The sequence below is a fragment of the Sporothrix schenckii genome (genome assembly GCF_000961545.1).
Source record: "Sporothrix schenckii 1099-18 chromosome Unknown Cont44, whole genome shotgun sequence".
Lineage (NCBI taxonomy): Eukaryota > Fungi > Ascomycota > Sordariomycetes > Ophiostomatales > Ophiostomataceae > Sporothrix > Sporothrix schenckii.
Genome location: NW_015971145.1, coordinates 5,110,614 through 5,138,397, shown reverse-complemented (window position 1 = coordinate 5,138,397; position 27,784 = coordinate 5,110,614). Strand labels below are relative to the sequence as shown.

At 54.7% G+C, this 27,784-nt stretch overlaps 7 protein-coding genes across 7 annotated transcripts; 5 read left to right on the top strand and 2 right to left on the bottom strand.

The window, feature by feature from the left end:
- Nucleotides 1–1,127: 1,127 nt before the first annotated feature.
- On the top strand, nt 1,128–3,894 carry SPSK_08512 (uncharacterized protein; the record flags this gene model as incomplete). The annotated part of the gene is made up of 6 exons (XM_016735106.1): nt 1,128–1,455; nt 1,606–1,694; nt 1,907–2,196; nt 2,264–2,685; nt 2,765–2,916; nt 2,983–3,894. 6 exons carry the CDS (start codon nt 1,128–1,130, stop codon nt 3,892–3,894), a joined length of 2,193 nt encoding a protein of 730 aa, XP_016588353.1.
- Nucleotides 3,895–4,872: 978 nt separating this feature from the next.
- On the top strand, nt 4,873–7,101 carry SPSK_08692 (uncharacterized protein; the record flags this gene model as incomplete). Its single annotated transcript, XM_016735281.1, has 1 exon — nt 4,873–7,101. The coding sequence occupies one exon, from the start codon at nt 4,873–4,875 to the stop codon at nt 7,099–7,101; it is 2,229 nt and encodes a 742-aa protein (XP_016588352.1).
- Nucleotides 7,102–7,205: 104 nt separating this feature from the next.
- On the bottom strand, nt 7,206–7,671 carry SPSK_10961 (peptidyl-prolyl cis-trans isomerase NIMA-interacting 4; the record flags this gene model as incomplete). Its single annotated transcript, XM_016737182.1, has 2 exons — nt 7,206–7,466; nt 7,549–7,671. The coding sequence occupies 2 exons, from the start codon at nt 7,669–7,671 to the stop codon at nt 7,206–7,208; spliced, it is 384 nt and encodes a 127-aa protein (XP_016588351.1).
- A 1,001-nt stretch (nt 7,672–8,672) lies between these two features.
- On the top strand, nt 8,673–11,386 carry SPSK_08522 (tRNA pseudouridine13 synthase; the record flags this gene model as incomplete). Its single annotated transcript, XM_016735115.1, has 2 exons — nt 8,673–8,806; nt 8,872–11,386. The coding sequence occupies 2 exons, from the start codon at nt 8,673–8,675 to the stop codon at nt 11,384–11,386; spliced, it is 2,649 nt and encodes an 882-aa protein (XP_016588350.1).
- Nucleotides 11,387–12,266: 880 nt separating this feature from the next.
- Nucleotides 12,267–14,063, bottom strand: SPSK_08933 (mitogen-activated protein kinase kinase; the record flags this gene model as incomplete). The annotated part of the gene is made up of 3 exons (XM_016735518.1): nt 12,267–12,474; nt 12,544–13,946; nt 14,016–14,063. 3 exons carry the CDS (start codon nt 14,061–14,063, stop codon nt 12,267–12,269), a joined length of 1,659 nt encoding a protein of 552 aa, XP_016588349.1.
- Nucleotides 14,064–15,162: 1,099 nt separating this feature from the next.
- SPSK_09930 (uncharacterized protein) lies at nt 15,163–15,673 on the top strand (the record flags this gene model as incomplete). Its single annotated transcript, XM_016736497.1, has 2 exons — nt 15,163–15,325; nt 15,348–15,673. The coding sequence occupies 2 exons, from the start codon at nt 15,163–15,165 to the stop codon at nt 15,671–15,673; spliced, it is 489 nt and encodes a 162-aa protein (XP_016588348.1).
- A 1,681-nt stretch (nt 15,674–17,354) lies between these two features.
- Nucleotides 17,355–19,220, top strand: SPSK_08883 (ATP-dependent RNA helicase DDX49/DBP8; the record flags this gene model as incomplete). Its single annotated transcript, XM_016735469.1, has 1 exon — nt 17,355–19,220. One exon carries the CDS (start codon nt 17,355–17,357, stop codon nt 19,218–19,220), a length of 1,866 nt encoding a protein of 621 aa, XP_016588347.1.
- Nucleotides 19,221–27,784: the final 8,564 nt, after the last annotated feature.

Here is a 27,784-nt window from a genome sequence, read left to right as displayed (position 1 = left end):
CTGCGAGCAAGAGCGCTGCAGACGCTGTTTGACAATACTTTGGGCCAAAATGATTGTCTGAACGGCAGCTCCTTCCTTTTCATCTCTGTCGACTTTGTCGCATCTTCAATGCGGCCATCAACGTTGCGGAAGGGGCGACTGATGCGCGGTGTAGAATCTGACGGTTGATATGCTGTAATTGTCTCGAAAAGGAAATACTAGAAAAGTGGAGCAGTGTTCCACCTATTGTCCCGCCTGCCCCAGTCGGGAGGTGCTGCTGCTGAATCCCAGCGGTGGCTTGTGGATTGCAGATTATGGTCGGCCATCGCCGCAAGGGACTGGAAGCAAGTCGGTTGCATGCAAAGATATACTGTAGGTGGGAGGCGCACCAGTGCTGTGAGCGCCACTGAAGGACAGGGTCTCCAGATGTGCTGGCGATCTGCTCCCAATGCTTGGTTCGTCGCTCAGCCTCGTCTCTTTCTCTAGTGCAAGCCTTGCTACCTGTCTGTACCAGCCGTATTGCCCGGGATATGCGTCATATACATGTACAGTGCATTGTTAAGTGAACAGATCCTTGGTTAAGTTGAGCTCGGGCAGCAACTGGAGGTGAAAACATTGCAGTGTCGTAGCCAATGAAGGGCCGGTTCACATAAAGAAAAACACAAACAAGCAACAGCTCAGGTAGCAATAATAGTCGTATTATCAAAACAAGACCAAACAAAACCAAACAAAAGGCTCGCGCCCCAACGTGAGCATTGGCAAACGCCCAGCTGTCATCCCAATCTGTTGCGCAAAGCTGGTCCACTTTTGTGTCAAATATGATTGGTTGTTACGTCGAAAGTAACAGCGCTGTGGTTCAAGACCCTGTACGGAATTAGTACAAGTGAGCAAGCACTACGGTCCCCATACACAACTGCTGTGGCCCTGGAAGCTGGAATCAAACGGTCTCGACACAGAGGGCAAGTGGGTCCACGGGCGCTGCTAGTCGTGGCGGGGCGTTTCTCTTGCTCCTTCCCTGTCCATCCACCTGCTGTTGCTAGTATTGCTCCCTCCCTTTGCTCCCTCTGTGCTCCTGCCTCCGTGTTCTCCTTCCCGTCTGGCTGCTGGTCGTGCCTACTCCGTACTGCTGATCGTATCTTACTCGCTCCATGCTTCCCTCCTTCCTCACCAACCCAATTGTCTCTTTCCTCTTCCTACCCCTCGCCATCCGCCTTCTCCTTTTTGCATCCTCGACGACCTCTCTTCCTCAACTTTCTCCTCTTTACCTCAACAGCCCCCTTTTCTCGGCTCACCGACCATTCGACGAGCTCGCTTCGCCTCATCCACGCCCGCCGCCAGTCTCCCGTGTGCCCTCGTGCCTCATATCATCTTGCCTGCCACCGACTCGCTCTCCGCCCCCCAGTTCCGTCCAATTCAATCGCATCTCGACACCCTCGTTCCAAATGGCTGGGCGGTTTGTGCGCGCTTCCAAATACCGTATGTTGCACGCCATACCACGCTTCTCCAACTGCTGCTCCTCTTTCTTCTCCTCTCCCCTCCTCTGCATTTCCCTCATTCGCAGCTCGTCCCTGCGTTAGCGCAACGTGGCCGATCTTTTGTTTGCTGACATCTTGTTCCTTACTCTAGGCCATGTCTTTGGCAAGCCGACTCGCAAGGAGTTCTGCTACGACAACCTCCACGTCAGCCGCAATGCCTGGGACACAAACTTGGTGAAGGTGCGTTTGAACAATCCGGGGAGGGGGGATTGGCGCAAATGGCACAAACTGCAGCCTTGGGCACAGTTCGCGCCGGGCGCAGTATTGCGCATTACGCATTGCGCTTGTGCTGGCTGCTGACGCGGACGCCCGCGCCGAGCTGGTCTTGAAACACCACACAATACACCACAGCACCAAGCATCTGTAACTAACCCGCCACTGCTGCAAAACAGGCCAACCCCGAGTACCTCTCGGTCAATTGGGAGTCGAGCGGCGGTGGCGCATTCGCCGTCATCCCGGTCAACGAGCGCGGCAAGATCCCCGACCAGATCCCTCTCTTCCGTGGCCACACGGCGGCCGTCCTGGACACCGACTGGAACCCGTTCAACGACCGTATTGTGGCCTCCGCCTCCGATGATGCCCGTGTTTTTGTGTGGCAAGTCCCCGACAACTTTACACTGCACACCGATGCCGAGGAGATTGTCGATGTTACACCCGTCAGCAAGCTCCAGGGACACTCCAGGTAGGCTTCCCTCAGCACAAGGCCTTTTTGAAGGCAATTACCCACTGACCCAAGCTCCTGTTTTCAGAAAAGTCGGGCAGGTCCTCTTCAACCCCGCCGCCGAGAACATCCTGGCGTCGGCCTCGGGCGATTTGAACATTAAGCTCTGGGACATTACGACTGGCCAGGCGTCCCTCGCTCTCAAGCAGCCCGACATTGTCCAGAGCCTGTCGTGGGACCCCAGCGGCTCGCTGCTCGTCACGACCTCGCGTGACAAGCGCATCCGTGTCTGGGATGTCCGCCAGGAGAGCCCCGTCCACGATTTCTCTGGCCACCCCGGCGCCAAGAACAGCCGTGTCGTCTGGCTGGGCGGGCACAACCGCTTCGCCACCACCGGTTTCTCGCGCATGAGCGAACGCCAGCTGGCGCTGTGGGAGCCTGGCCAAGGTGAACCCATTGGCGGCTTCAGCACTCTCGACTCCATCTCTGGAGTCCTGATGCCCTTCTGGGGTATGTCCTCCCCGACCTATTCGACTCGCTAATTTTCGTCTTTCAAGGTTCTCGTCGAAATTGCTAACGTTTTGTCCAGACGAGGGCTCGAACTGCCTGTACCTTGCCGGCAAGGGCGACGGCAACATCCGCTACTACGAATACGAGAACGACAAGTTCGAGTTCCTTTCGGAATACAAGTCGGCCGACCCCCAGCGTGGCCTTGCCTTTGTGCCGAGACGCGGCGTCAACGTACGTCGACGCAGCTCTGTCTATCAAGCATTATGACACGCCAGACTTTACTAACCGACCCCGCAGGTCCACGAGAACGAAATCATGCGCGCCTACAAGACCGTCAACGACTCCTACATCGAACCCATCTCTTTCACCGTTCCTCGCCGTGCCGAAACCTTCCAGTCGGACATCTACCCGCCAGCTGTCGGCCTCAAGCCGGCCGTCTCCGCCAAGGACTGGCTGTCGGGCAAGACCGGTGTCCCGGCCAAGATCGATCTCGAGAGCGTCTATGACGGCAACGCCCCTGTTGAGGTGCCATCCGACTACAAGCCGCCTGCAACTACCACCACGTCCGCCCCTGCGCCGGCCCCTGTATCGCCTGTGAAGGCCACACCGCCCAAGAAGGAGCCCGAGCCCACCCCCGCACCTGTTCGCTCCGGCCCGCCCCCGAGCGTAAACGACCAGAAGCAGTCCATTTCGACCATGGCCAACAAGTTCCAGGACGACGACGAAGAGAGCAGCGACGACGACGATGCCGAGTCCACGAGCTTTGAGGAGACTGGCCGTCCCCAGCCACGAAGCGTTACAGTGGCCGCCGCAGCACCGGCCGCGGCGACCAAGTCGCCCATCACGCCCTACAAACCCCCACAGGCCACGTCAAACACCTCGTCACCACCGCCACCGGCTGCTGCCGCTTCGGCCATCGCCTCCAAGGCCTCCACGCCCGCTGCCAGCCGCACCTCGACATTTTCGCCCAGCGCGGCTGCTGCCCCCTCTTCTTCGAGCGTGAACGGCAACAGCAGCAGCGGCGGCGGCGGCAGTGGCGACATTGCGGACACCCTGGCCAAGCTCATGACGCTCGTTCAGTCACAGAACGGCAAGATTGATAGCCTGGCCAGTGAGGTGGAGGGTCTGAAGAAGCGGCTGCAGCTATCGTCGGAGCAGAGCGAGCGGATCCGGCAGCTGGAGCTGGAGCTTGAAGAGGCGCGGTCGTAGAGACCAAGACCGGCGGTGTAAAGATGTGAAAGGCGATGATGCAGGTACGAATTAACGGGTGAGGAGGTAGCGGAAAGCGGTGTGTCGACTTTTGGGGATTTTGGGGTAACAGAAAAACACCATCCTTTTTCTTTACCTTTGTTGCGTTTCACAGTGTCATTTTGTTATCTCTTTATATGACGTTGGAAGTATGTGCGTTCGGGAAGAGCGATGAAGAAGGAGAGATAAATGACAAGCTGGGTTTTTTGGGTGCCATTGGCCATTGGTACACTTTTCTGAGCTGTTTCTTGGTGCAGTTGTTTCCACGCTTGTATTGTGACATGTTCATTTCCTCCTTCCGATCGGTGTGAAGGCTACATCTTTACTTTTGAGGCAAAAAAGCTGGTCAAATCGCGGAGTCAAGAGAGTTGAAAAATTATGGCATGCCGTTCAAATTCAAGCTCTCTGACTGTTTTCCCTTTGAGTTGATCGGTGCACAATCCCTTTTATATTGATGTTTTATTTTACATGTGCCAAATTCCACGGCACATCCACGCAGTTTTGTTGTTGGTTGAACAAAATGTCACCTATCATATTTACAAAATGTTGTTCACGACATGACATTTTGCATTGCGTTTCAATAAGGACAACGTCTCCGCCTTTCGTCGATAGATTTCTTCTACTTTGCGTTTTCTTTCCTTTTCTTCCATTTCTTCTATGCTCTTGTCTTCCTATTGACTCTTCACCATCTTTATTCTGGCCAGGTCGGAAAGTCTTTATAAACCGGCCAAACAACAAGATTCTCCGTCCTCGTTCCTCTCTTTGATAGATAATCCATGATCTTCATGAGAATCCGGCAAACAAAATCACATTCACCTTGATAGATCAGTGCTGGCCACTATTCTATCGACCTCGTCCGTTCACAATCTCTCTATTCACTGCATTCCTCGAACATCTCCCATCAGGTTCCGCTCTTACGGAAGACATCAAAACGAAACCATGGCCAACGAAGACGACTCTTGGTACGACCAAAACGACCAAGACGACCAAAACGATCTCACCTACGAGGATGAGGTCGAGGTGTACCAAGGTGAGCGATTGGCCATCAGAGACAACGGTCCAGGACATAAGCTCCGCTGGCCATACATCGCAGGCCGCGTGAACCAAAAACCAGCGACCGTCACCCCCAACGCGTCAAAGCAGAGCAACACCAATCATCAAGAGACACTTGACCTGCAGATGTCTCTCTGGCCCACTTTCCGAAGGGTAGACTTACCCAATGTTGAGAGCTACGCCAGGCCGCCTTCGAGGCGAGAATGGTTCGGTCCACCGGATCGACGGAGCGACGAGGAGAAGGAGAAGGACAGGGAAGAGTACGACAAGGCCGTGGTGGAGCAGGAAGCCAGCGAGTACCACTTTTACGACATGATGGCTCGCATTGAAAATCAGGGGAAATGGCGGCGCGCATGGCACGACATTCTCCAGGAAGGGCACGGGGTGCCGTGGACCCTGCAGGACAACAGGGGGCAACCCAGCCGGTCCAATTCGACCAGATCGGCCAAGACGGCGACAGCATCCGGTACAAAGAAAAAATCGCCGCCCAAAGTCCTACGGCTCCCACCGACGCCACCGCCTCTCCCGCCGTGCCTGCAGTGCACCCTCGCCGGCGCTTGTTGCTCGCTCACGACTCTGCCATACGCCCAGGCGTTTGTCAACGACAGAGTCTCGACGCGCCAACTTCCGGCAAGCCGCACGGCAAGTACTGCCGAGCCTTCCTGGGAGACTACCTTTTCGAATCTCAAAAAGGAGCTAGAGACGACTTGCGCCACCGTTGACGAATACACAGCCGAGCTGCCTTGGCACCGTCAGCAGCTCGAGCAGCGCATGCTGCGCCAGGCCATTGTCCGTGGCAAGACCGACTCGCCATTTCTGCCGCGGCCGCCGGCGCAGTGCACTCGGTGTGTACGGGTGGGCGATGCGGCCTGCCTCCAACAGTCGCGGGACTTGTCCAATACAGTCTCGGGGGCGGCAGGGCAAGGCACGGTGATCGCCTGGTTTGCGAGCAGTGGACCGCCACCACAGTCCCTGCTTCCACAACACAGCATTTCCCTCGTCGACCAGATCCGAGGTAGCCTTGATGACGGTCCATTCGCAGAGCATACAGCCATCCGGTCACAAGGGCAAACACCACCACGTCCTGTTCTTGAGGCCGTCTTCTGCCGAAACCCATGGGTGCTGGACGCCGCTGGCGTGGCTGCCAAAGCCAACGACCTCCTCGAGCAAATTGCAATGAACTACACGCGCGGTGCCAGCACGGGAAGTCGTTTTTCGCAAAAGGAGCCAGGTAGCCGAGGCCATGAACAACAGGCCACACCCAGCTACATCAAGATGTTTTGGCAGACAGGCGTCGACATGACGGTTCCGAGAGCATCGGGAGGTTTTCACGTCCGCCCTGCCACTGCACTCGAAGTTTCCCGCCTGCTTCCCCGCCGCAGCTGGATGAATGTGTATGCGAGTCGCGGCGTGGCCACAGTGAAACCGCTGATTATGAGAGTGGCGAAGCGAAACGGGTTCATTGCGAAAACGAGAGTCTTCGGTCCAACGATTTGCGACGCGACGCCCCTGGCTCTAGCTGCATGGCATTCCAACGACAGACACAGCGGAAACGGCGGACACAACAGACAGATGGAAGTGACGGATAAGGTGCAGCAATGGCTCGACGGCCAAGGCTCTGTCCCTCCGCGTGCGCCACACAACATCAACTGGCAAGAGTACTTTCTCAACGTGGCCGAGAGCCGTGTCGCAGCTCGACGTCAGGCCCAGAAGCCCAAGCCAAAGAGAAGCAGGCGGGCCAAGCCGCTGGCCATCCTGCCACCGATTCCGCATTCGCCGCCATCAGAGTCACCGCCTCAAAAGCCCGTTGCGGTTGATGTCCACCGTCAGAAAAATCCAGAGACGAAAGAGCAGCGAGAGGCGCGAATCGCCAGGCTGGCGGTCGCCCTGGGCCATCGCGTGCGGGCGGAGCAACAGCGGATTCTCGGTGAGGCGGACCCTGCCCGGCGCATAAAGGCAGCTCCATTCGGGCCAAGCAGGTGGCCACATGGGCTGAAACGCTCTCTCGAGGACGAGCTTGCCGTTGACGATATCATCCGACGGCTGTCCCGCAGCTTGGACCTGAACACGTGCAGGGAAATAGCGAACTTGGCAGTCGGTCCGGGACGCAAGTAGGAAGTAAGACGATGGAGACTCTGTGACCGACCTTGAAAAGGAAAGGAAAAAGAAAATAACATTGATATACCTTTCATACCACTGCACCCAACACCCAAAAGAGTTCACTTGCGTCCCTCGACCATGATAATGTGATATCCAAACGACGTCTTGGCCTCGCCCACGACCGGCGATGCCGTCGTGCTCGCCGGCAGTTCAAAGGCCACAGCCTCAAAGGCCGGGTCTAAGCTGCCGCGCACTTTCCAGCCCAATGCACCGCCCTGCCGTGCCTTGTCCTCGGAATGCGTCCGCGCAACGTCGTCAAACTTGGCGCCCTCGTCCCTGATCTTGGCCAGCGCCTCTTCCTTCTTGGCATGCTTCTCACACTTTCGTTAAGTCGTCAGTCGGCTGTCTGTCTTTTCGTTCTTCTTCATTCTTCCTTCTTCCTCCTCTTCTTTTGGAACGTACCAGAATATGGCGGACGTTGATCTGCTGTGCGCCCTTGACGTCCTTGTCGCCCTTGTCGCCCTTCTTGTCGGCTGCGCCCTTCTTGGCGTCGCCCTTTTTGGTGTCAGCTTTCCCCTTGGCCATAGCTGCTGTGGTTTGTGGAATTGTGAGGAAGAGTGTTGATGTTTAGGGTTGCCAATGTGCAGATGCTCAGTTCAGGCAAGAGCGACAGAGTTCGAGGCGGAGGCAGCGTGCCCCGCTTTTATGAGCTCCAAGTACGTCGTACATCATACATGAATATCGGGCAGGAGCTCAAAGACTGAACGTCTCAACGTCCGGAAGGTTTTCTCTTTTCAACATGCACATCGTGTATCTTCTTTCTACTTTGTCAAATTAGCTTAAGCTCTATCAATACAACGCCGTTTCGAGTAGAGCATAAAAACTTCACCAAAAAGGCCCAAGACAGACTGATTACAGTACATTTCATTTCTCAACAATTATTTCTCTGTGCCCACGCTGTTCGTAAAATCTCCAGTTCAAATCCAAGAAAATGGAAAAAAAGTAACGACACAAAGCCTCGTGCAGCCTTTCACATTCGTGAGAGTTGTCGGTCACAAGCAATTGCGGTGGTCTTGTTGACCTTCACCGCCTTCCACTTGCTTAGAGCGGTCTACGCTAATAAGAAAGTTTGACGCGGCAGAATCGCGCCTTCCCACACTGAAAATGTGCGTGGAACGGCAAGTGCGAACAGCGATTTTTCGATGCAAAGGTCGGTCCTTCCCTTTTCACTCGCTTCACCTGGATATGGCCACTGCCTAATCCATTTTCTCGCACTCCTTTTCTTCTCGTTTCTCTTCCTCTCTCTTACCAACCCGTTCGACCTCAACCTCTCGCCACACGAGAGCAGGCATTCCCATACCTCTTCGTCTCCGTCATCTCGCTGCCCTCGTCTGTCTTCATCACGGTCTCCCACCTCGAGGTCCCGCCCAGCCAAAGGCCTCCTGGTTCTGTTTTGGTAGCGGGCTGTCAAACTGCTTGTTTTCTTCTTTTGGTTTCTTATTGCTTTATTATTACATTCGTGTTCCATTCTTCTTGCTTTCTTCACGCCTTGGAGGCTTGCATTCCTCTCACATCCAGCCATCACCATGGCCAACAACCCACCTGTCGCACCGCCTGGCTACCAAAACCCAGAAGTGCGGGCCAACTCCGAGAAGAAACTTGGAATTGTGCACTACACTTCCTCTCTCGACTTTGGCTGGCAGGGCGACATTCGCAGACGGTACGTCCCAATTTTATGACTGGCCATGTCCATTTACTGTGCTCGTCGCTAACGCCCACGGCCAGGTATACCGACTTCATCGTGCACGAAGTGCGTAAGGACGGCACCGTTGTCTACCTTTCCGACGACGACGTAGTCGAAGAGTACAAAAAGGCAGAGAATCGAACAGAGACCACGGCCGCTCCGACGCAACAAGAATCCGCCCCCACAGACGTGCCGGCTGTGCCGGCCGTGCCAGTCGTCGTCGAGAAGCCCACAGTACCCGAGGTGCCGCCGATTGACACCGATGGCCTTGTGACACTCGTCGGCCCCGAAGTTGCTAAGCAAATGCACGAGGCCTACGCCGCTATTGTCAGCGGTGGCCCGGCTCCTTCCAAGTTCACCATTGCCGTCGTCAGCGACCGTGCTAAGCGAGGCCACTATCACCAGGAAATCCGCCGCATATTTTCCGGCCGTTTCGAAACCCGTGCCGAGGGGGACTCTGGTGCCATCGTCGCCATGCCGAGTGCCAGTAGCAATCGAGCTCGAACCGGTGGCCGAAACGGCGCCAAAGGTGCCAAAGGTGCCAATGGCAACAATGGCAATAATGCTGGTGACAACAGACGCGAGAACCGAGCGGGTAAAAAGGTCAACAAGGCCATCGAGGGTTCCGGAAAGTATCTGCATTTCACCATGTACAAGGAGAACAAGGACACCATCGAGGCCATCAACTTCCTGGCCCGGATGCTAAAACTCAAGGCAACCAATTTTGGCTTCGCCGGCACCAAGGACCGCCGTGCGGCCACAACGCAGCGCGTCAGCGTTTGGCACCCCAGCAACCAGGGCATTGGTTGGATCAACGCTCGCAGCGCCTACGTCAAGGTTGGTGACTTCAACTACAACAAAAATCCCATCCAACTTGGCCAGCACGGCGGAAACGACTTTGTCATTGTCCTCAAGGGCGTCGAGCTGACCCGCGGCGCCAACTGCTCGTTGAGCCACCGTCTTCGTATGACTGAGGCGTGTGTGCAGTCGGCCCTTGACCATGTCCAGCAGCACGGTTTCATCAACTACTTTGGTCTCCAGCGATTTGGCACGCACGCCGTTGGTACGCAAGAGGTTGGCCGCATGATCCTCAGCGAGAATTTTGAGGGCGCTTGTGACGGAATCTTGCATGTGGACCCGGCACTGGCCGCCGCCCTGGGCGACAGCGATGTTGAGTCCCGCTTCCAGCGCGACGAGATCAACCGCGCTCGCGGCATCCTCAAGTTCAAGACCACGGGTGACGTCAATGCGGCGCTGAACATTTTGCCGAGACGCTTTAGTGCAGAGAGCTCGCTCATTCAGCACCTGGGACGCACGAATGGCTCACGCCGCGACTTTTGTGGCGCCCTCTGCCGCATCACCCGCGGCCTCCGCAACCTCTACATCCACGCCTACCAGTCTCTTGTGTGGAACTGGGCCGTTAGCCAGCGGTGGTCGCGCTACGGCGACAAGGTCGTTGCCGGCGACCTCGTGCTCGTCGAGTCGGAAGCCAACCCGAACCGTCTGAGGCCCGACGGAGACCACGATATGTCTGAGGAGCAGAACCAAGAGGAGGAGCAGTTCTACCAGGAGGCCCGTGTGCTGAGCGCTGAGGAGGCTGCCGGCGGCCACTACACAATCTACGACATTGTCCTGCCCGTGCCCGGGTTTGACGTGCTGTACCCCGACAATGACATTGGGGAGTTTTACAGCGAGTTCATGGGCCGGCCCGAGAACGGCGGTCTCAGCCCTTACAACATGCGTCGCCCTCAAAAGGAGTTCAGCCTGAGCGGCCATTACCGCAAAATCATGGCTCGCTTCACAGCCGTGCCCCAGTTCTTCGTCCGTCCCTACACCGACGACTCGGAGCAAATGCACCCCACCGACCTCGACGACATCAGGGCAGTCCAGGAGGAAAAGAGAAACGAGAAGGCCAAGGCTCAGCGTGAGGGCCAGGCCAAAATGGAGGAGGTTGGTAACAGCCGGCGTCGTCGCCCCTCGTCCGACGTGCCACACAGCTCCAGCGACGAGCGCGTTAATGATGCCTGGATCGAGAACACTGCGGACGGTGGCAGCAAGCGCATCAAGATGGACGGGGACAGCAATGAGGCGGGGACACCCACCGTCGCAGACGCGGTGCAGGCGCCCACCCAGAGCAGCAGACGGTCTAGCTCGCCGATGGCCATCGATCCGTCGACTGCCAAGGCTGCCGCTCCAGCCGCTCCAGCTGCCGAACCTATTCCTGCTCCCGCTCCCGATCACGTTAAGACGTTACGAAATTTGTTCAAGCCCGTGCCCAAGACCAAGATCACTAGAAATGGCAACGACATTGGCGCAGACGCATCGGCCGACGACTTTACGCCAGCCATCAATCGCACCGCTGGCTGGCGCGAGAGCGCACAGGACTTGACCGAGAGCGACGACATGGAGATCGCCGTGGCGCTCAATTTCCGCTTGTCGTCCAGCAACTACGCGACTATGTGTCTGCGTGAAATGATGTCGGGCACCCTGACCCCGAGCATGCAGGCGGCCGCGGCTAGCCGTGCGGCCAGTCGCCAGGCTTCGCCGTCGGCATAAAATCTCGATTCCCTCCGTGCGAAACTTTTAGTTATTCGTCGGAGAGGAGTCTGACGAAAGCAAATCTACACTCGACATCCAAGTGCGTGTTACATGTGTGGTCCTCTCAAAGGAAAAGAAAACTGGGAAAGGATCTCGAAAGATATTTTCATCTTGTCATAATCTGTCATGATTTTTTTGACTACTGAGCTCAGCATCTACTTTGTACCCAAGGATATACGATGCTGCATTTGCATAATCACATGATGGCAGCCTCATCAGGGCCAGTAAAGGGGGGCATTTTGCATAGGAAACAGATGCCGGAATGGTGCTTGTGCTGTTACGGCGGATTGCATAACAGAGATTTGTCTGGTTGTTCGAGAAGATACCCAGAGGGTGATGTCCCGTTTTACTTTCTTGTGAAATGAAATCAAAATGAATTATTGCATGTCATGTCTTCGTCTCTCGAGCGGTCCAAAATGGTACCCAGGCAAAATATACAGGAAAAAAAAACACAGCCATAAAAGTATCCTGACCAAGGGAAAGAGAAAATGCCATACAAAGTAGTCAGCAGCGTATCCAAAAGAGTGCTCTACTGCGGTATTCTTCTCTTTCAGTCGTCCAGCGCCTTCTCTCCATGCACATGTACAGCTTTCCCGGTCATTTTGGGCTTCTCGAGCTGGTCTTGCGAGTTTCGTCTTCTCATCAGAAGGCTATCCAAAAGTGAAAATAGGCCAAAAGAAAGTATGGGAACTGTGCCCCCGGTTTGCAGTCTTATTTGAGTGCCACATAAGTGGTAAGAGAAGAGGCATCGGTAACGAGCCATAAGCAATGTCGGTCGGTCGGTAGACGTGTGCGTCGGTGTGCTTCTACCACGTTAACGAATGTGGCATGGTGTGCGCTAGTTCAAGTTCAACGAATTGATGGCGCTGGCGAGGGTGCCGCCCGCAAGCGTGCCGCCGTCGGCCGCCTGGTTCGGCTCCTCGTCCCAGCCCCAGACCTTGGACAGGAAACGGCTCATGTTGACGCGCTTGCCGCTCATCTCCTTCACCCACGGGTGGTCGAGCATACGCCACGGCGTGGCTCTGCGGTTGGGGTCCTTTTCGAGGCTGTCCATGGGTTAGTACAAAGGATACGCTGTAATAAGACGACAGTTGGGCGGAGGGAGCGACACATACCAGCATTCGATAAAGTATTTGAAATTCTCACTCCAAACAATGTTCGCGTCAGGCTCGTCCTTGAGCTTGGGAATGGGCTGACGGACAATGTAGGTCAGCAGATCGATTAAGCCAGCCCGAGGCTGCATCTCTGTGCCGTCGGCCGGGAAGGGGAAGCGGTGCTGAGCGACCTCCAGCAACGTGACACCGGTCGACCACACGTCCGAGGTGATGGTGTATGTCTGGCCGGTGATACGCTCCGGCGCCATGTAGTAGCTGGTGCCAATAAAGGTGTTGGCCTCGCCTTTGGTTCCAAAGTCACCAGAGACGCCAAAGTCGCACAGCTTGACCTCGCCGGTGCGGCACAGCAGAATGTTGGAGGGCTTGATGTCACGGTGGATAATCTTCTTTGAGTGCAGATACGTCAGGCCGTGCAAAACGCCCTCGGCAATCTTGCCCAAGACCTTCTCTCCCGTGCGGCCGCCCAGGCGCTTAACCTCGCGGTAGATGCTGTCGAGAGAGCCGCCCTCACAGAATTCCATGGCGATGGAGATTGTCGCCGTGGCCGGGTCGACAAAAGCACCGTAGTAGCGGCAGATGTGCTCGGATGCGCACTCCTTGTTGAAGCCCAGCTCGCGCACAATCTGCTTCTTGACGTCTGGGTCTGGGTTCGTCGTAATCACCTTGAGCGCAAAGATGGACTTGCCGCCCTTGAGCTGCGCACGCGTGACGGCGCCACCGGCGCCCTCGCCCAGGCTGCCGAGTTCGATGATTCGTTTCTCCATACTCGCAATGCGCCAGCCCTCGTCGTCGAGGTCTTCCACGTCCAACGTACGCGCCTTCTCCAGGGCCTGCTGGTCAAACGCCTCCAGGCCGGTCATGCTGCCTTCCCGCTCCATCCCCACGCCGCCCTCGCTAATCTCAGAGTAGATCGAGCCGACGGCCGACACGGGGTCCGGCGTGCCGTGCGGACGACTAGAGCCAATGCCGTACTGGCTGGCAAAGGAAAGCACGGAGTACTGAGAACCGGCGGACGTTGGGTTGCTAGCGCGGCCGTCCAGTGGGCCGAAGCTACCCGACCGGCTGTGGGCTGCGCTGCTCTCGCTGCCGCCCGAAGCGCTCTGGAGAGACTGGCCACGACCAGGGGCTTGTTCGTGCGGGATGCCCTGGCTACCCATGGGCGTTGCGAGGTGCAGCACGGGCAGCTGGGGTCGGCCGACGGGCTGAAGCTGGGGGAGGGGGGCGCCAACGGGCTTAACGCTGTTGGAGGACGGAATGGCGAGGCCGAGGCGGGGCGGACGTGCACCGGCGTTGGGCCTTGGCCCTAAGGCGGGCCGGAGTGGTGCTGGAGACGAAGAGACGGGGAGGACCTGAACGGGAGGAGATGCCGAGGAGTTGTCGTTGTTTGGCGTCGCCAGTGAGAGCTGTGGGAAACCGTGTTAGGCAGAGCAACAAAGTGTACGAGGTTGCAACGGGGCACAAGCAACACTTACGCGAGGCCGGCCCTCGGCGGCGGGAGCGCTAGACCCTTGATCGGCCATTGTGTGTGTGTGTGTTTGTGAGTGAGGTCGGAAGAGGAAATGGAGAAAAGGGCCAAAGACAGCAGAAAATAACAAGTATCACGGCCCGACGAAGCAGGCACGAGGCCGTAGATTCGATCACTGCCAACTTGGCCCGGGCTATGCCCTTGCGTCCAGATGGCAACAGGAGCAAAGGCGAGGCACAAGGTCGTCTCCGGAGTGTTGGGACGGAAGTAAGTACAGATTTCTTGGTCTCTTTAACGTTTGTCTTTTGTAAGTCGAGGTCTGCCGAGTTTGTCACAGGTGAAACAAGCGGGAATGGAGTGACACGCTGCGCTGTCGTCGGACGCAGAAGGGGAATCGAGAGAGAAACAGTAGAAGCTGGAGAAAACGAACGAGGAACCGAATGGTCCAATATGCAAAAGTATGTATAATATAGCCAAAAAAGAAGAGGTTGAGAAACGAGAGTAAAAGCAAAACAGTCGAAGTCGCTCGGAAAGAGTCGAAACGGAGGCTGCAGAACAGGCCAAGAACAGACAAAGGAAACAAGCAAACAAATGAAGATACAAACGAGGGTGAATGAAAATCGTCGACGAGGACCGAGATGTCCCTGCAGTGCGGCGGAGTTGGAGGAAAAGGAGGATGAGGAAAGATGAAGAGGCAGAGAAGGCAAGGAAATAGACAGTTGAGGGTTGATGTTGTGAGATGCGCCGCCCACACAGCGTTAGTGCGTTTTAGGAGAGGGGCACGCAGCCCCGAAACCAAACGGGGCAAGAGGCAGTTTTCAGGTGGTTCAAGGGACAGGCACCACGCTGGAAGGGACGCCGGAAAACGCTGTAATACAGTGGCGAGTGGGTACTAAACTCCTGCGGACATTACCTAAACCGGCTGGTGTGGGGAAGCCGTTGATGGTTGGGCAGAGGGGAAAGAGCGACCAAAGAACGTCCTGAACCAACGTCCTTTCCCAGGTAGGACCGACAGGAGCGAAGGAGGAATAGAAGTCGGAAGGGGAAAGAGCGGCAGAGAAGACAGGGAGAACAAAAAGCAACGGGCGAGGAGGGGGAAAGAACGTTCGACCAGGACAATAACAGGAAGCACGTCGCAGCAACAACAGGACAGGATGTGTGCCGCTGTTGGGTCGCCCGGACAGGGGGCTGGACGTTGCAATGGACGCACCGTTGGATCCACAGCAAACAGCCAACGATTTCACCTGGAGAGGGAAAATAAGACTGGACAGCTGGGAGTGTTCACTTTCTTTGCTTTGGTCTTTGCTCTTGCCAAGGGTGATTACAGCTTCGCCTGCAGGACCACAGGAAGCAGCGAATGGCAATGCTTGCTCTAGCCCTGCCCTTCGCGTCGACAAGGCGGCTGAGAAGAAGGAGCAGGGGAGGAGGAGAGTTGAGAAGGAGCTGGAGCAATCGGTTCGTCAGCGGTCTCGTCACCAGGTCTCGCCTCCACCCTTTTTCTCTCCACCAGAATGCACCAGGATTGTCGCAGATGCACGTTGCCCGCAAGAGGATCTTCTGCGACAGGCGATCACTACTGTGAAAGGCCAGACCAGTGCTTCATTTGCCGCCAAAAATTACAAGTTACGCGAAACAAAACAAACAACTCGCGATACTGAAACGTGAGAGGACGATGAACCGGCCACAACGCCAGAAGACATAAATTTCCGCAGCTACTACAAACCCGGATCGAACGGGGCGCATCTGCAAGTGCGCTACGAATGTGCAAGAACAGATACGGTGACTTTTGCACAGCATGCGGTGCTCTCGGCCAGCACTGCTACCCAAACAGGGCTGACGAGCAAATGTCGTGTGGCCAACAGATGCCAGGTTCAGTGGATGTGACTGGCCAGCGACAGGCTCAAATGAGCTTGGACCAGCTGAGTTGGCAGGAGCATGGATCAGAGCAGACAAGTATTCAGAGAACTCGAAGCGAAATGGACGTGTTGCTTTGTTTTCGTTCTGTTGATGGTCTCCTTTTTGATGCTTGTCTCCTGCTTGGATCGGCTCCACTTGCTGTGCCGGGCCCTCCTTTCGTCTCAATGGTTGCAGCCCTCATGGCAGCTCGGCGGCTACTGGGACCAACGAACACGGAGAGCATTTTGAACCAGCACCACCGACTATTTGGCCCTGTCAGCAGCGAGATGAAAAGGGGGAAACAAAAAGCCACACCTGTCTGTAATGTGCCATCCAATCAGAGAGCGTTGTGTTGAGAAAGGCACGGCATTCCACCCGTCGAACAATGCCATTTCGACGACATACTCCGTCCAGGCTTGACAGACGTCATGGGCGTTCGCCGACGTGGTTTGGCATTATGGTTTCTATGATCTTTTCCGATTTGTATGCTCGCCTTATTCCATTCGTCGACGGAGGCCCGTTCACATCATCACATAAGTCGCCGCGGTTTGTGCCCTGGTCACCAACGGCGACCGCATTCCGTTCTCTCATCAAAGCTACCCATACCCATGCCCAGTCTGCTTTACAAGTCAGCTGTATATGTCGACGACATATCAGCTACGGAACGCATCAATTTTCTCATCAATTGTCACATCCGCATTTCCCTTTAAGCGCCGCCCGCAACCTAGTCTCTTTCTGTTCATGAATTATGTGCTGGCTGCCATGCCGGCTGTTGGTTCCGTCCGATGCTTGAAAGCACCCACCTGTCTCGCCCAGAAACGGCCAACTTGCGCCCCGGTGATCCTCGGCGTCAGGAGAGCCATTATCTTGGGTCCTAGCAGCCTGCATGCCCCTGTGTCACATTGCATCCCTGGGTTGGCTTCATTTCCTCGAGCTTTGAACCTTTGCCACAAAAACGAAACAGTCTTATGGCAAGACCTCTGTGCTGCCATGTAAGATACGTCCTATGCTTCCATCTCGGAACTGCTCTTCATTTTCTTATCTCTCAAGCGCGCGCTTCATGATGGAAAGTTGTGTCCATCAGTGGAGGTTGCCTGTCTTAGTGCCGCTTTCTACAGGGGTTTTAAGCCTGTCCTGGCCTGGCCTGGGCCGTTCTTTTCCCGCCTAAGCGGCAGCCAAACCGGTTCCACTTATTTCTGCGCAACCTGGGCCTAACTGCCTGGCTGTTCACCGCCTCACCGCCTAATTTTTGTCATTCCACATGGGGAAATTTTGATGGCAGAAAAAGTGAAAATACTGGGAAGGAGCGATGCAACCGGTTCAGTGCAATACGGGTCGTCATACCTCGATCACATCCTTCCTGTTCGAGCCAATCGACCACGCCACAACCAGCCTTGCCCCTTTTGCTCGTTTTGCTCGTTTCTCCTTTTCTCGAACAACGATACGCGCCATGACTGCGTCTACATTACCAAAAATCGATGGCAAGGTGGTCCGGAGGAGCGGCCTGCTAAGCGCCAACCCGCCCGCAAGCGACTCAGGCGACGAGTCCGACTATCTCGACAGCGATGAGCCGCGCAAGAAGCGCCGCGTGAGACAAGGCATAGCTGAGGAGGAAAGCTCTGACGAGGAAAGCTCTGACGAGTCAGATAGCGAAGAGAGCAAAGAGAGTGAAGAGGAGGAGGAAGAGGAAGAGGAGGATGAGGAGAAGGTGGCGGCACAGCTGCTGCCCAAGGTAGCACACGTCCCATCTACGTTCAATGCCCCGTCGCGTGTCCGCTCGCGTGTTCCGACGGACGACAAGACGGCGGCAACGGCTGCTGCCCAGAAGAAGGCGATTGACGAGGCCGTCAGGACAATTGCTGCGGGCGATGCCAACGGCACAGCACCCGAGGTCCCGGCCGCCGACGCCGCCGCCAACGTGCTCGCGGCACCGACCGACCCCAACACCACCTTTGACGCCATCAGTGTGAAGCCCTGGCTGGTCCGCTCGCTCTCCAACATGGCCATCCGCCGGCCGACGGCGATTCAAAAGGGCTGTATCCCGGCCATCCTCCGGGGCCACGACTGCATCGGTGGCAGCCGCACCGGTTCCGGCAAGACAGTCGCTTTTGCCGTGCCCATCCTGCAGGCGTGGTCGGCGGACCCGAGCGCCATCTTCGCCCTGGTGCTGACGCCGACGCGCGAGCTGGCCCTCCAGATTTACGAGCAGTTCATGGCCATCTCGGCGCCGCAGCCGCTCAAGGCGCTGCTCGTGACTGGCGGTGCCGACATGCGGCCGCAGGCCATTGCCCTGGCCAAGAACCCACACATTGTCATTGCCACTCCGGGCCGCCTGGCGGACCACATCCGCACGTCGGGCGACGACACGGTTGGCGGGCTGAAGCGCGCGCGGTATGTCGTGCTCGATGAAGCCGACCGGCTGCTCACAGCGGCTCCGACGCTACCCGATGCTGCTTCTCGCGGTGGTGGTGGAAAGAAGAGCAAGAACAAAAGCGACGGCGCGGCCTCGGGCAGCATGCTGCCCGATGTCGAGACGTGCCTGAGCGCGCTGCCGCCGCCGACCAAGCGCCAGACGCTGCTGTTCACGGCCACGGTGACGCCCGAGGTGCGCGCGCTCAAGACGATGCCCCGCAGCGCCGACCGGCTGCCCGTGTTTGTGTGCGAGGTCGAGACGCACGCACCAGCCATCCCGGCCACACTGACACAATGCCACTTGACCGTTCCCGTGACCCACCGCGAGCACTATCTGCACGCCTTTTTGAGCACAGCGCACAACGCCGCGCTGCCCGCCGTCATCGTCTTTGTCAACCGCACGTCCACGGCGGCCTACCTGCACCACCTGCTGCGGCTGCTGGGCCACCGCGTCACAGCGCTGCACGCCACGCTGCCGCAGCGCCAGCGCACCGACAACCTGGGGCGGTTCCGCGCGGCGGCGGCGCGCATCCTCGTGGCGACGGACGTGGCTGCGCGTGGTCTCGATATCCCCGAGGTGGCGCTTGTTGTCAACTACGACGTGCCGCGCCTCCCCGACGACTACATCCACCGTGTTGGCCGTACGGCGCGTGCGGGCCGCCGTGGCGAGGCCGTGACGTTTGTTGGCCAACGGGACGTGGACCTGGTGCTGGCGATTGAGGCGCGCGTGGGCCGCCCGCTCGAAGCGTGGTCCGAGGAGGGTGTCAACTTGGAGACGCGCGTGACCAAGGAGGCGCTGAAGCTGGTGGGCGAGAAGAAGCGGGAGGCGCTGCTGGAGATTGAGGAGAACCGCGAGGTGGGCGGCAAGCGGAAGCGGGGGATGCTGAAGCTGCGGGCGACGTAAGAGGGAGGGCAGGCAGGCGTAGCCGAGCAGGGCAAGGCGGAGCCCGATGGCGGTCGGAGAGGGCCATATGTCGCCTGTGAGAGGCATGGGTGTTGCTGCCGAGGTCGAGATTGTTTTTCATTAGTCGTTTATTTCTTGTGTCTTTAAGCACGTTTGCATACACATGGCGGGTTTACGAGCAGCATAATAGATTACAGACAAAGCCACTTGCGTGGAGGCGTTTTATTGGCATTTACTCCGTATCAACATCCTCGACGTGCACTCTGTGACAAGCGAGACAGTGCGATACAGACACGGTACTCATAACCAAAGAGAGAGCGGGCACAATGCTGCCATGGATGGTGTGTAGCGAGTGGCGGGTCGGTGTCGACGAGGGCGTCAAATTGGATGAACATGTCGATGCCGGTGGGGGCACACGATCCTGTACGTGCTGGACAGGCTTCAGGGGCCATGTCGTACAGACTTCGCCAAGGGCCTCTCTCCTGAGTTCTTAACCGAGCTGTCGGGGCGGCCTTATTTTGACAGTGAACCGAAAATAGACGTGATTGTATATTGTTTGTGTAATACGAGATGGGGTGAGGCTAAACTAATGAACACCTACCTACATATCATCTGTATCATATTCCTTTTTTATGTCGGCCTGTTATTTTTGCTTTATTTCTGGCTTTTTTTTATTTTAAATATATACAAACGTTACAACTGTCTTTTTTTTTTCGTAAAAAAGTACAAATAAAATAAAGCTTATATATATAAAAACGTGCAAAAGAATCGACTTCCTTAACATCACCAAGTCAGTGGACTTGTTTAAGATACTGTTCTCGATTTACTTGATTGGTACTTCACCCAACCAGAGTACATAAGGTTGTTTGTCACTCAATGTCTTGTGGCAGTGTGCCGATATCAATACAGCTCCATCTATTCGGTCGTCACATCTGATTACACAATGTACATCGTCTGTCGTACTATATACGACAGTCTCATCTGAAATTACTGAATAGGGCCATGTCTTTCCGGGGGGAACATGCGCGCAAGCATTCGGTGCAAGGCTTACCCCGTATTCTTCTATTGTCTCCCCTTTCTTCTTAGGTAGCCCACCCAGTTTCTTGGGTGAATAGATTGCGATTTTACGGCCAGGGCTGAACCCAGCATAAGGAAGAGGTTTATTAATGGTGTAGTGTCGGAGCTGAAGAGCGATGTCGGATTCATTTCGTGATGGAGGCCGAGGTGGTAGAAGCGATTAAAGCAAACAGAGTGGAAGGAAATGCTACGCCGTTACAGATGTAGGTCCACAACCCAGAGAGGAAGCGGAGATTGCTGTTCGGTACAAAAAAATACGAATATCAATATCAATTAGGAATGAGACATACACCTGCATATAGAAACAAATAAAAAGAAAGCAACCTATGGCTCCTGTTTTTCTTATTTATTTATTTCCCTTTAATATTTGGGACGTCACTTTGCACGCGCTCCTCTGTACACTTTTGTTTGTGGTTCGTCCCTTTGTCTCCTTTTTTCCTTTGCTCACATGCCATCTGCCGCCACGTTGCCTGAAACACGATGGAGAGAAGCCTCTTTTAAATCACTATCTTGGAACCTTGTTAAGCCTCTTTTATCTTTTTTTCTTTCACCTTTCACTTCACTCTTTGTGGACGGTGAACCCCGTGCCGATCGTCTTTTCTACTTAATTTTGTCTGTCTTTGTTGATGCTCGTTCTCGGTGTTCCCCTGACGGCTTCCTGTCCGAATTGGGAATCACCATGTCTCACTTATTTGGCTCCGCTCGCTTGCCACGCCTTTGATTTACAGCGCATGCCAATTTTTTTTGTTCGGGTTCAGCTCGCCAGTTTTCAGCTACCGTCCACTCGGTTCAGGCACAGGCTCGCGCGCAGACCCAGCTGCCCCCACAGTCTAACACTGCTCCCTTGCTTTCTTGTTTCTTGTTTCTTGCTTTTTCTTTTTCTTTTTTGCTCTCTCTCTCTCTCTCCCCCCTCTGTTTTGTGTCACTCATCTCATTCACCCACTCACTGACCTTCACGCAATTTTACATCAGCTCTCGGCTGACCTCCCCGACCTCGCCTATTCAGGACGATGCATGCTTCGTGGCGATCGCCTTTTGAGCCTATGCCGTTTTCACAGTGTTCGCGATATGATTTGTTCCTTTGCGATGGTGTCTGACGTGGTCTGTAGTCTGTCGTCAGCCCGTTCCAGCTCAACCCACACGCCCCTTCTCACCTCTCTCCGTATTCCCTCGTCGGACATATCTTACGAAGCCCGTCGTACAAGGCCAGCGTTTTGACGACCGTCTACGGCTGGGCCTGCGTACGGTGTTTGCGACGTGTACTGTAATTATAGGGACTCTACTGCATGTCATTGGTCGTCCTCTTCGTTTTGTTGTCTGCCTGTCGTCGCAGCCCAACCAATTGCCAGTTAGTCCAGTTTGTCCAGGTATTCCAGGTCTCCCAGTGAATTTCGCCCATTGCACCGCTGCTACCCCTGCCCGTTTTCCCTTCGCCTTGCAAATTGACGACGTGCTGCGTCCGTCGTCCTTCCGTCTCTCGGCATCGGCGTGAGGGCTGTAACTGCAACAGAGCACAATAAAACGTCGACAGAAGTAACGAAAGGTGGTCAACCAAAGTAATAATATCACACACCGAAGCCACACGCTGTCGTTTCACCTGCCACAGATGTGGCCAGAGACGAGCCCAGAACATAGAACACAGCTGCCTAACCATAAATACGACTGTGTCTATAACACAGCCTGGAGTACGGCGTACTGTCGTCCATTTTGGCTGCTCTTCCCCACAGTCGGCACAGCCCACAATGTGGATACGCGAATGTGTACGTGTTTGCATTACGTGTATGTCGTCAACCGAGCTTCTTGTCGTACATATTGTACGTCAGCCACTCACAGCTTGGAGCCGTCGTAGCGTCGGCTCGGAATCTTTCTTGTCGCCGGAGCCTTTTATTAGGTGAGTGTTGTCGCTCCTGCTGGCTGGCCATACACACCTCGCGTACATGCGTTATTTCCTCCGTCTGATGTTACGACGACCCAGCAGGCTGGAACAAACAAAGCTGGGAAAGACATGCGCGGAAGGAACGGCCGCTCGGGAGTAAGACACGGGCAGGAGTTAAGGACGCATTGTGATTGGCCCATTTTCCCCGTTCGGAGGTAACACTCACTCGTCGTTCTCGCTTACTGTTCAACCTTGGCCGGCATTTAATGAAAAAAGCGACGCCGACAGAGCGCGTGACGCGTGATGGAGGTCATTATGCTTTGGGGACTGGCGAACGAACAAAGAAGCCAGTAACGAAGCAGGCAGGGCAGGGCAAACGAGATCCACCAGGGTTCCAAACAATGAAAGAATGCGAGAAACGACATGCGACTATCAAAGAAATCGAGAAACCGAGAAAAACGAGGAGTACAATGGGCGAGGTCGGAGACCCTGAAAACACAAAGTTTCTCTGCCAATCCATGGTTGCGACCGTTTATGGATGCGTTGTTTCGACGTCCGTTTTGTGAGGATGCCAGGACACTAAAATCGGCCAAACATCTCGGACACCGTAGTCTGATTTTGATTCAAAATGTGGTCTCGTGGACGTTTCTGACACTCAAAACCATTTTTTTCTGATAAACAGAAAGAAACAACGCATATGTACAGACTACCCGACTCTTTTTCTCTTATTGTTTACGGGGACCCACGGACGAAAAGAAACGGAAAGAGTTCCAAAGGGTCGGAGGACCAGAAAGTCAAAAAAGGTCACAAGGCGCAGATGCTTAACATTGCGGAAGTACGGAAAAGCACCACGAAAAGTAGATGGAGTGTGCTGGGAAACAATAGGGATTGTGAAACGGGGAATTTCGATTATCGATAAGACAGACAACCACGACAACAAGCCGGCCGGCAAGTTTTCGTGGCCAGTGAGTGGGTGTACGGCACACACATCGTCAGCACAAAAGTAAGACGGGGATTTCACGAAACTGCAGGACACACAAAGTGATAAAACGGAGCTGCTCCAGATACTGCAGTCTGCTGACCACGCCCCCTGTCCCCTGCAGTGAGAATTCCAAACGCTGTCTTGCCCGGTTTAGTTAGTAAGCCAAAACGATTGACGGACCAGGGCTGGTCTTAATCCCGAGTGCTTTGGTTGTGCGTTACTGGTGAGTGACAGCATACGGGGAATGTCGTAAGCAGATACGATAAATGCAACACATTTCCATCCAGATGACACACACGCGGCGGACGGATTGTTCTGTCGGCGTTTGAGTTGAAAACTCCGTGACTCTTGCATCTCCTGCACGCACTGGAAACAAAAATGCCAAAACAGGATAAGCTTTTGTGATGTGCAGACCAAAGGACACCAACGAGGTCGTGCTCGCGTTTCGGACACATCGCGTCTTCGAAGTGAATGTTGAGATAAAGATCGACGGAACGGGTGCCGGCATCGTCTGGCCGTCTCTCGTCACGGTTTTGTAAAGGCGGCAGGAAACAGTTCTCAGACTGCCTTGAGGCGTCATAATGACCAGGGAGATACGCCAGAGAAAGGCAGACTACAAACAGTGATTTAACACGCGTGTCATGGAGGCTGTAACCACGATACGTGTAAATCGTAGGGCGCAGTGCGGTGGCATTTCGCAGAACAATTCCAACCGGGCAACGACAAGCCATGTTTCGATGGTACAAAAGAGAAGAAAGAAATAAAAAAAACTAAAAAATAAGAAACTAAACAACGCGGACAAAACTCAATTAAGAATGGCGTATCGCGTATTGAGTCAAAGGATCATCCCGTACAGTTAAAGGCTAAACATTTCGATAACAGCACCGTGGCTGTGCAGCCGTGACAACAGAACACCATCGCACCACAACGACAACCAAGACTGGCCATGCACACATCGTGCTGTCGCTTCATTTCGCCTGATTTGTATGGCAGTTCCTTTTGCCTACGAAATATCAATAGCAAATGGCACAGCCCTCTCGAGAAACGGGGGAAAGAGCGCAAAAGAAGCAAAGCAGTTTGCGGGAAAGAACGATTTGCTGGGACAGGTCTCTCTATGCGATTTCCTCTTTGGGCAGGATTGCGCGACTTCGCTTGGAGCTCTGGTTGTGTGATATTGAGTATATTGAGTATATTGTTAATGAAGAGAACGATTTGTAACTGCTTTTTGCTATGTAATCATCGTTCTGGCTCCATGCAGGCGTCGCTCAGTGCTCGCTTTCGTTTTCCTTGGTTCGTCTTTGCCAAGGCGCGAAGGGCGGAACAAGGAGATTACGGGGCCCGGCGTTTGGGAGACGCAGAGAAGGCACTAAGGGCAGAAATTGCTACGAATGTTAAGTCAGCATGAGAGTCATACGTCTTTGGGCAGTGTAGCGAGAGTGGGGGCAGGCGGTGGGGGGGGGGGGTGTACGGAAGGCGGGTCAGGATCGCTCCAGCCCTACGGAGAACTTTACAGTCCTAGGTTCCTTCCGTTTTCTTTGTCTCCCAGAACGAAGCAAAAACGGCAGGAGCAAGCTCCAACGGAGACTCGGGGCAATCGGACGGGAATTGAACGAATTGCAAACCCGCACAAACACAACCACAGACCCAAACCGCCCAATGTACTGAAACAAACCGGGGAATTGGATTCCGCCTGCTATGTGGCCGAGAAGTCGAATTGACCCGCGTTGATGCATTGATTGAACGAGGCCTTGCGATGTGCGCGATACGACTACACGATATGCGAGGCACGACGGGCGGCACTTCTGGATACACTTTTGGCGACAGAGACCGTTGCCTTGCCCACCAAAGTTTAAATTGATTGCATCGTGAAAAAGAGAAAATACGAGTGGAGCCAGTCTCCCAGCGCGACAGGGCCGCGCAAGGCTGGCGTGGCTTTGGACAGGCAACGGCAAAAGAACCGCCGGAGGAACGCAGAAGGGCCCCCTGATGAGGAGAAGGCTGCAAGGCATCCAGGCAGGCACAATCACCGAAAGTGCGAGATACGAGAGGACGGCACAGCAAAGGCTTCCTAAAAGGGCCATTTGAAGCGACCGCACATCGACAACCGACCACCGCATCCTCTCGCGTTTTGCGTGCCTTACTTCACAAGGGACCTTCTACGCCCAAATACGGCATCATACGACACGATACGCCGTACTTTGTACTTCGGAAGTGATGCTTGCCGTCGCTTGTCCAAGCCACGATTTTGCGCCCAGTTGCGCCAAGTTTACGCCCATCACTGCGAGCACACTGAAAGAAGAAGATGGACCGGCTCGACAGTCATCATTCTCAAACTCGAACATAAGTTGGGCCGTATTCTACACGACATAATACACCATACACGGCCAGATTCAAAACTCTCGCTTAATACAGCCTTGTTCAGGAAATGATGGGATGGCTCATAAGGGCATTCCCAAGCCTCGCCCTGCCCCACTGGGAAGATTTGAGATATACGACATACGACGTGAGATTGCAGATACGGCGTATTTGGTTTTGTAATCATGGCTTTCCCGTTTTGGGTGAGAAAGTGGAATAACTTGGCGCACCGTTTTGAAAAGTCGGTCGGGGTTTTCGCTTCGGCCGACTTCCAAGGCCCCAGTGGAGTGCAACGTGAGTTTTACGACTGCACTTGCACCATTAGGTGATCGACCGCCGCATTGGCGCTCTTGGGCCGCTCGTATTACGAGGCCAGCGCTATGTTGTGTTGAGCTAACTGGCGTAGATTAGGTAACATTGGGACAAGGTCCTTGCTTCGCACTCGGCAAGATTTTGCTCCTAGGACTGTCTTCGGACTCTTTGTGGTGCTCTTTCTTCCCATTTCTCGCGTTTCTTAGCGCTTTGTGAACGCAAAGCGAGAACGAGCAAAACGGTAGGGTCTGCACCATAGTCTTCTAAGCCTTCACAGCCTTTCACGGCCTTCAGGCACCAGTATTTAGAGACGAGGGGCACGTAAAGGCGTGTGGCTTGGTCAATTATCGATCTGGGTCGGTGCTGAGTCTAATTTTCCTCCGTTACGGCGTATTGTCATCCTTTTGACCCGCGTACTTCAGCATAACGGGTAAGAGTTGCAAGACAACAGCAAAAGAAAAGACATGATGTGAACATGCTCACAGCCTCACGCCGTCATGGCGCCCGTCGAGTCAAGCGGAGATATCGCAAAGAGAGTTCCGTGAGAATATGCACTAACCTCAACTATGAACTTCTCGTCTGACTTCCGGCCGGCAGCCCTTTCCGCCCGTGGGCTGTTACCTTTTTCCATCTTCCGAGACAGTCATTGGGTCGACGACGGGAGGGATAACAAAATCTTCGAATAGGATGCTTGTCTCATGAAAAAAGGAATCACGTATTGCTTAGTTAGGAAATTAATCTTTCAAATCACCATCGTTTGCTCACTTGACATTGTCACGGCAATACGGACTTACTCCGACAAAGACAGCCACGGATCATCCTGCCAACAACCCCGGACAACTGTCCTGTCTGACTGGCTGACATAAGAATGAGAAGCGATTCCCATCACACGGCCATCCGTTCATCAAGGTGCGACGCACGGATATACATTCTACAGAAACGGTTGTATGTAGTGCAGCAGTTCGATACGGAGGTGTGCGCCGTTCCAAGGACTTTAGGGAAGTGCGACTGTACCGTCCGTAATGCCAAAGTGTCAATCTGTCCATCGAAGAGGGTGGAAGGTGCTGGGCCTCGATGGAATCAACCGAATAACACAAATCCACGAAAGGATTAGAAATTTCACAGCCGCGTTTGTCAGGAACAAGGGACGAGCACCAATTAGCGGGTTACAGGGCCTGTCCGTTTTCACGTAGATTGCCCCTAGCGAGAGTATATTAACAGTGGAAATGCGACTGTGATGACGCCAGCCGGTGTATTGTGCAGTCTTTCACTCTTAATCAAGTGACACCCTGTCCACTCAGTCTAAAACGGCCACCATAACTTCATTACAGAACAAAGAAGCCAATCCGTTATGCACCCGCCGGCTGCCCACCGTTTTCTGCCAAATCTCTGACACGCTGACGTGGCTTACGAATTGCAAACCAGGGCAAAATAGAGAGAGCCTGATGGCCGAGCGATTCACCGCCGTCTTGTCGATCGTCGAACACGCGTGTTAAACGTTGACGTCGATGTCCACAAATCAAAGCCAGACGCATTCGAGGATCGAGTATCATTGAGGTGCGATCTGGTCCATCTTTAGTAGTAGGTGAAATTTGTCACATTCCAGTATGTCCTCGACTTTATTATTCGATCTATGCCGACTTTGTTAAAAAAGCGGTTGTGAAACGACAAAACAGCTTTTTTTTCGTCCAAGTCGGTCGCATCCAAATTGACGGAAAGGAAGCGACATCAATGTGAACTGCGGTACGGAGGACAAGCGCGCGGCGTCATCAATCGCAAACCGTCATCATATCCAGGGCCCAGGGCCAAAAAGGTTGCCGACCGGAGATATGACGCCCTGCAACCGACTTGTCAGTGATGCATGTGCGTAATCTTTGGTTGTCGCAATGCGTTAGGCAGTGAAATTGTGCCTTACGTCGTAAAAGGTATCTTAGTCGATTGGACATCAAAACGGAAGGAATG